We start from the raw sequence: 7,993 nt of genomic DNA, 5'->3' as shown, positions 1-7,993 counted from the left end.
GAAGTCAGACACGTGGATGAGAAAGTGTTAAGTACTGGCGCGCAAAACCAGTGACCATTGAAACCAGTAACATAAATTGCCTTTCTTCGTATCCCTGGAAAAAACAGGAACCATTACAGTGGTGACTTTATTACACTTGTCTCCGGGTGGGGAGAAGGCCTTCATGTAAGTTTGATCGATCATTAACCTGTATCGGGAAACATCATAGATGCGCCATGCGCGTCTTCGATTGTGCCAGATGGCTATTGATTTTGTGACTTTTCTTCGCTTTCCCCTCATCACTCTCTTTATGGAATGAACATAATGGGCACACAACAACTATTTTGCTGAACATGTACCCCATAGAGAACATCAATCGGAGCACACGGCCAGCCGGCCAGGTCAAAAAAGGGAAAAGTTTGTGACATTTTGGCCATGCGTTATGTGAATTTATCAACTATATTTGGGTTAACAGACTTGATAAATATACGAACACTGATTGTGAAGAGCCAACAAAAGTTTACAAAGCAAATGACTAATTCCGCATACCTAGATAGTTTACAAAGATAACTCCTGTTTACGTATTCGTCATTCTGATGATCAGAAGCCAAGAAACCAGACTGCCCTGGTAATTATCCGACAGTAAATTAACAATAGCTATTCTTCTTAACCCCCCTAACACGGTGACGGCCATTGGGCAAAGCGTGCCTGGGGTAAAGATGGGGCCAGCGGAGGCACGCGCTGCTCTCATTAGAATCACAATAGAAAACCACTGAAGTACGAGCAACAGTTTGGAGCGTTGCGCATTGTTCGCGCGTGTCTCTGTTTACCACTGTGATGTCATAAACAATGTATGGCCAAAGAACCTTCGGTTCAGCTAATAAAATTAGAATGTTGGACGATTCATTCCCTTTTTGCCCTCAAAGCATTACAATTCTTTACCAAGGTGTATTGTGGTGCACTCTATAAATGAACTGCATAAAAGCCCACGCGTATCGTAAGGATTTTATCTAGTGGAATACAGTATAAAAGTAGTGGAAATACAGCATTAAAAAGCTTTTCCCAAACATTAAACAAACATAACGAGAGTAGTTTAAATAAACAGTGATTAAAACAAAGAACTCCATTAAACATCATTTGGATATGCTTTAATGATACAGAGGTGGCGTGTGTTAAAAGGAGGAGAATGCGCGCAGTTTCCGAGATTATCATACAGCTGTAGCGGAGACCCCCCCCAACTCCCAGCACACGTACACACTCTTACTCCAGAAAGCAATTATCTGCAATCTTAAATGCTCTTCTGTGAAACCCCCACCATTTCACCCTCTTTACCAAAGACCCACAATCCAAACCCAAGATAACAAAAGATCCCTCCGGATCTTTCCAGGGCACAATAAAGTACCCCTCCGACGCTTGCCGGTTTAACGACTCACACGCGTCAGAACAATTGCAGATTTTAGGGCTGAATTAAAGGGGGTGTGCGAATCCCTCACCCACCCCCTCTTATCAGCGATCGGTGACGAACAAGAAAACAAAGTTCGAGACACGCGACAGCCAAGAAAACACACAAAAACTATTTTGTTGTGAGAGTAAATGTGCAGTACATTTACCACTAATACATTTACTATTTACTAAATACGAATACTTTTGATCATCCTCAGATATACAGCTAAAAACGACATGCTTGATAGTTGCTCAATTATTTCTTCATTTATTTATACTGTGGTGGTCATCACATAGTATAGGGACAGACTGTAAAGAAAGGTCATTATTATTGCGATGTTGCTTGGATCATTTAGAAAGGATGCAATAAAATTGTTAATATTTAACAAATGGCTTGAACTGTTGACTAAAATGATATTCAACATCCCCACTTGTTTATATGTTAACCATAGCCTGTTTATGTTGTTTGTGTTATTATGTAATACCTCTTTTACTGTACATCAAGCTAAAGATCAAGACATTTGGGGGAACATCAATAGAATCCCCAAGGCACGTTTATGACCGTAATTTGCATACTAAACCACGCCCCAATGGCTGTCCTTTATAAAGTCTCTGCGCTTTACACACTCCACGAAACTTAAGTGACGGGTCCAAAAGTCCTTATACCCTGGAGCTGGAAATCTCTTTCTCTTTGCTTTTCAGGTTCCAGTACAAACGAATCTACGATTTTTTTTATTAAGTGGATTTCGCAGCTGATATATTCGACTTTTTTTCGTAAATTGCGGACACCACTACACACATTCAAATCGGATATTTTTTGGCAGTCTGCTATAGTACAATAGCAGACAAGAAGATACAAAATGGCAAATTTGTTTTTATCGACGTGTTTTTTATTTTTAATATCAATGCATCTGGTTAGTATTTCGCGTGTGCATTTGCGTGTAGCCTGCTTCTTTTGTGTCATATTCGTGTTGTACTGAACGTACAGTGTGCTGATAGCACATTATGTTTTTATTCCCATAGGCGGAATCATCTGGTGGTGTGTTTGAGTTGAAAGTGCACTCTTTCACAACCACAAGCGGTGTATGTAAACCCTCTACAGACTGCCAGATCTTTTTCCGTGTTTGCCTCAAGCACTCGCAAGACAACATATCACCGGAGCCGCCGTGCACTTACGGCACTGGACTGACGGACATATTCAGCGCGGACCAGAACTCCATTTCCAACAGTGCGCCTATTAGAGTTCCTTTTAATTTCAAGTGGCCGGTAAGTATCCCCTACGTGAAACTTTTACTATTTATTCTAGTTTGTTTTTTATTTGCAGATATATTTTTGTTTGCGGAGTTTCAATCAACAACTGTTATTACAGGGAACTGTGTCGTTGATCATAGAAGCGTGGAACGCAGAGTCCTCTGAACAGTCAACAGGTATGTCTCGTATTGGTTTCCCACCTGTGTTGTTTAGTAGATAAAACGCGTCTACTTCTTAACTATAAAGCAGCGTTTTAAAAACATTTGATTTAATTCATTTCAGACAATCTGAACAACATGATCAGCCGTCTGGCCACCAAAAGAAGACTCGCTATTGGGGACGACTGGTCCCAGGACGTGCACATTGGAGAGCAAAGCCAAATGCGCTTCTCTTACCGCGTAGTGTGCGATGAATTCTACCACGGCGAGGACTGCTCGGATTTCTGCCGTCCACGGGACGATCCGTTCGGCCACTTCAACTGCGATGCCGCCGGCAAAAGAATTTGCCTGCTTGGGTGGAAAGGCGAATATTGCGCAGAACGTAAGTGTTGTTTTTTTCATATGGTGTACATTCATGTTTATACGTTTGAACTTAATTTACTAAAAGAATTAAAGAACTATATTTACGCAAGCTGTAAACTCAAGTTTACGTTATTAACTTGAATCTCAGTTTGCATAGCCTGCTTTTGTTCGCCGGGACAATAGAAGCAAGAGGCATGGTTTAACAAGGGCACGCGTTGATACCTAATATGCTCTGCCTTCCGTGAAAAAAAGACGGCATGTGTTTCTTTTGTGCGCGTCCCAGCTGCTTAGTTTAGTACTTAACAAATACTTGATGTGCCCGAGCCTCCAAAAGAGGGGGGGGGTTCTGGTTTTATGATGCACAGTCATTCTAATTTACCCTTTCTCTCCCTCTCCTTTTAACAAGCCATCTGCTCGCCTGGCTGCAGTGAGGAGCACGGTTATTGTGATGCCCCCGGTGAGTGCAAGTGCCGTCTCGGGTGGCAAGGGCCCCTCTGCGACGAGTGCCAAAGATACCCGGGGTGCTTACACGGCACCTGTAGCCAGCCCTGGCAGTGCACTTGCAAGGAGGGATGGGGTGGCCTGTTCTGCAATCAGGACCTGAATTTCTGCACCAATCACAAGCCCTGCAGGAATGACGCTACCTGTACCAACACTGGCCAGGGCAGTTACACCTGTACCTGCAAGCCCGGTTTCAGCGGAACAAACTGTGAGATCGAGACCAACGAATGTGACAGCAACCCATGCAAGAACGGAGGCAGTTGTAATGTAAGCAACAATCAAATGTTCTCATCTGTAATGTGATGATGATCGCTGTTGTCTCTGGAGTGTGCAAACAAATTTTTTGGGATTCTTCCTCTTAGGATCTGGTAAATGATTATTCCTGCACGTGCCCTCAAGGATTCTATGGGAAGAACTGTGAGATCAGTGCGATGACCTGTTCTGATAAACCCTGCTTCAACGGAGGAACCTGCCTGGAGAAGGAAACCGGCGGCTACTCCTGTCTCTGCCCTCCCAGTTACATGGGCTCCAACTGTGAGAAGAAGATTGACCGATGCAGCAGTGACCCCTGTGCTAATGGTAAGCATATTTCTACTCCTAAACCCTTATCTGTGTAGTGTAGTCCGTGTAGGGCTCAGGCATTCCTCGCTGTCACCATCTTCTGCCTAAGGCGACGTGCCGATATCTTTTCTAGAAGTTGCTGGGTCCTGTTGCTTCACATTTTTTGTTTTGATATGCATCCACCGCGCGTGACTTTATCTTTCGTGAAAGCCGTACTACTCAAGCATGCTAGAAGAGACGCCAGTGTGGCTCCCAGACTGATATGAAAGGCAAGATAGAGCTGTCATGTACCAAAATCTGTCACAAATCTAAAGAAAACTGTACTTTTTACACGATTTGTAACTGCGTGTTGGATTTTAATCCCTTTTCTTTTCCTTTTGAAGGTGGCCATTGTCTCGATTTGGGTCACACCCTGATATGCCGATGCCGCCCAGGCTTCAAAGGCCCTCGTTGCGAAATAAACATAGATGACTGTGCCCGCAACCCCTGCCAGAACGCCGGCACCTGCGTGGATGGCATCAACGACTACACCTGCACGTGCACGCTCGGCTTCAAAGGCAAAAACTGCAACGTCCGCGCCGACGCCTGCAGCATCATGCCCTGCGAGAACGGAGGGACCTGCTACACCCACTTCTCCGGGCCGGTCTGCCAGTGTCCTCCAGGGTTCATGGGTACCCGGTGCGAGTATAAAGAGAAGCCCACAACTGTGGCCATCTCACCTTTCCCTGCTGCCCTGGCTGTTTCATCCACTCTGGGTCTCATCACGCTCACCCTGGTGATCTGTGCTGCCATCGTGGTCCTGAGGCAGATGCGGCAGGGTCAGAAAGCCGCCTCAACCACCGTGCGCAACGACTTGGAGACGGTCAACAACCGTGCTTCTTTAACACCTTTAGGCCTTAAAGAGAAAGAGGCTTTATTCATTCCTGGTGGTCCCTATAAGGTGTCCAACAAGGATGTGGCTCTCAGCTCGACCATCGTGGACACTCACGCAAGTGACAAATCAAATTACAAACAGAAGATGATGGACTACAATTTGACCATCGACGAGAAACACACAAACAACAAGCTGGACCTGTAAGTTCTTCTTTTCATTATTAGTCTTCTTTGCTTCGCTCTGTTGTGTTTTTTAGACTGATGATATTGAATATGGAAAACTCATGTTTATGTATTTCCTCTGTTACAGGAAAAATTCTGAATCAACATTATTGGTTCCACCTTTGAACTATTCAAAAGAGGGATTGTATCATCCTGTCTACATCATTCCTGAACACATAGAGCAATGTGTCTTTGCAACTGAGGTAAGCATCTTCTCACATCTATCCTTTTTTTAAAGCCTATCCATTGTTAGCATGCTCCAAATGTGTTGGTTTCGAAGAATATAACTTAACAGTTTTCCTCTCTTGCTGTCCACAGGTCTAACAGTATTCTTCATCTGGAGCACCTCAACCGCAGATGGACCTGACCCGAAAATGTTTACAATCTTAAAGGACACTAGGAAGAAGTGAAGAGAGTATATAATATATCTACGTTTATTATTTATTTATTCATGCTGCTCTACACAGAGGACTACTTCCTGTGACGTGGACAATGATTTTGCAAAGACAAAGCAATAGACTTGAAGACTTGAGGAATAACTTGCATAATTTGCACTATTTTATTTAGTCTTTTATATATATATATATATATAAATATATATATTTCAAATGTACATAATGAATGAGAACTCTCTAGAAGAACTAAGAGAATTGAGGATTCGCCTCGATTATTTCTCGAGACCTTGAAAAGGAAGAAAACAGGCATCCAGACGTTCATCTTTATTCATATCACAAGAGGCCTTGCTAACACAATCAAGAAGGTGCAACTGAAGGATCTGAAACTCTTGACCGTGGAGTATTTTTTTCAAAATGATATTTATGAACAATTGGATCAGTGATGAAAGGCAATCAAAGTTATCGAAACAAGCCGTTTCGACTGTGAATAATGTGAACAACGGAACCTGCTGATGGCTGCGTTTATTTGGTTTTTTTTACAGTTTTAGTGCCTACATTGGATTTGACTATCACTGATGCACACTGTAACCAAACCTAATTTTTATTAAGTGCCTCACCTTTAGCTCAATGAAAAAGGTACACTACAAAACTGCATATGTGAAATATTTGATATGCCTTTTTCAAATCTTAATAGGAGTATGTTTTTCATGGGAACAAATTGTTTAAACAGCAGTACATGATGGATGCTGTTGTGTACAACTTTCATCCTGTCAACACTCTTGCTAAGTTATTTCCGACATTCCCAAGGCTTGAAAAAGGGCCAGTTGGTTCAAACTGAAGCCTCATCATTGTCAAAACTTCCTGGTTTTGTGAACCTCTGCACTGAGGTCCTTTCAAAAAAAGGTTCTGCTTTTGTTCGTGGCATTCCTTTCTCAACTATTATTCATTTTTTCAACCATTTAAACCAAAATAGAGGATACTTTTATATTTTATACCGCCATTCTTAATTTAACAATGCAATATTGTACAAAACCATGAGATATTCCTACTATTTAATTTGATTGTAAATAATTTGTATTTATGAAAGAGAAATGTATATATGTTTATGTATGTTCCTATTTTCACAAAGTCAAAAATATATTTTTTTCTTAAAATAAATCCTGAAATAATTGATTCTGTCTCATCTTGTTACTTTTCTATTTAACTGTCGATGTTCTACATTTGTGTGAAGATGCTTCAATGTAGACTAAAGCCGTATTAGAGCCATTAGAAATGCAAATCCATTGGAGGATCTTTTTAAAAGATGTATTATGTGGCTATGAAGACCATTTGTTTTCATTTATCCATCTCAACGACACCCCACCCCCTTATGGACCTATGTGTAAAATATATCAAAAAGCTATTAAATATGCTCCTGGCTAATGTATATAAAGTAATTATTTCATAAATCCTCAGAACAGTATAGATGAGTACAGAGAAAACTGTGGAGAGTTATTATTGGCCCTCAGACAGGAATCACCTGCCATTCACCCCCCACACTCTTCCTCCTCTATTCAAAGTGAGAAGCTTATGCTCGAAAAAGGGGGAGGGAGGCTTCTGTCATGCTCTCTCTCTCTCTTCCCTGGGGAGCGTTGACATGTGGGCTGTGCGTGGTCTGACACCTGTCCCCAGCTCACTCTTACCATGTATTTATTACCTAGACCTTTCAACAGTTCTCTACACACGCTAATAAAACCATCCTGAGGTTACAGTGAATGAAGTATCATGTGTTTCTAGAACAGGAGTCTAGCTTGTGAACATTTAAATTTACAAGCTAAGGTAGTAAATATGATCACTTTCCTGTATTTCAGCGTATTCTTTAGCCAAAAAAAACTACAGTCAGAGGTGGGCAGTAGTGAAGTATTTTTACTCAAGTACATTTTTCAAGTATCTGTACTTCATCAGAGTATTTGAACTTTGGAGACATTTTACTTCTCTACATAATACTAAAGTATAACATCGTCGCTGTCCTTTTGAAACCTTGTATCGCCATATTTTTTTATTTTGATTTTTGCCATAAATCATTATTAGTCACCCTTTATGTTTGTCACTGGGTTCTGCAAATATCCAACCAATAAAAAGTATAAAAATGCTTGTCAACTTTGACAACACTGTATTTAATCATTTAAAAAGTAGTGTTTTTTGTTATTTCCTGAATTTGGATATACACGTTTTCGGAAGGACAGTGATGACATCATACTTTTCACC

General features: G+C 41.4%; 1 protein-coding gene across 1 annotated transcript; it reads left to right on the top strand.

Moving 5' to 3' along the window:
- The first annotated feature begins 2,071 nt into the window (after positions 1-2,071).
- dlc (deltaC) lies at positions 2,072-6,910 on the top strand. Its single transcript, XM_057350958.1, has 9 exons — positions 2,072-2,336; positions 2,446-2,688; positions 2,792-2,849; positions 2,956-3,213; positions 3,601-3,962; positions 4,058-4,274; positions 4,640-5,330; positions 5,440-5,554; positions 5,670-6,910. Exons 1-9 carry the CDS (start codon positions 2,283-2,285, stop codon positions 5,673-5,675), a joined length of 2,004 nt encoding a protein of 667 aa, XP_057206941.1. The 5' UTR covers positions 2,072-2,282; the 3' UTR covers positions 5,676-6,910.
- The last annotated feature ends 1,083 nt before the right edge of the window (positions 6,911-7,993 follow it).

Source organism: Triplophysa rosa, linkage group LG14 (genome assembly GCF_024868665.1).
Source record: "Triplophysa rosa linkage group LG14, Trosa_1v2, whole genome shotgun sequence".
NCBI classification, from domain to species: Eukaryota; Metazoa; Chordata; class Actinopteri; order Cypriniformes; family Nemacheilidae; genus Triplophysa; species Triplophysa rosa.
This window is presented reverse-complemented; position numbering and strand designations above follow the sequence as displayed.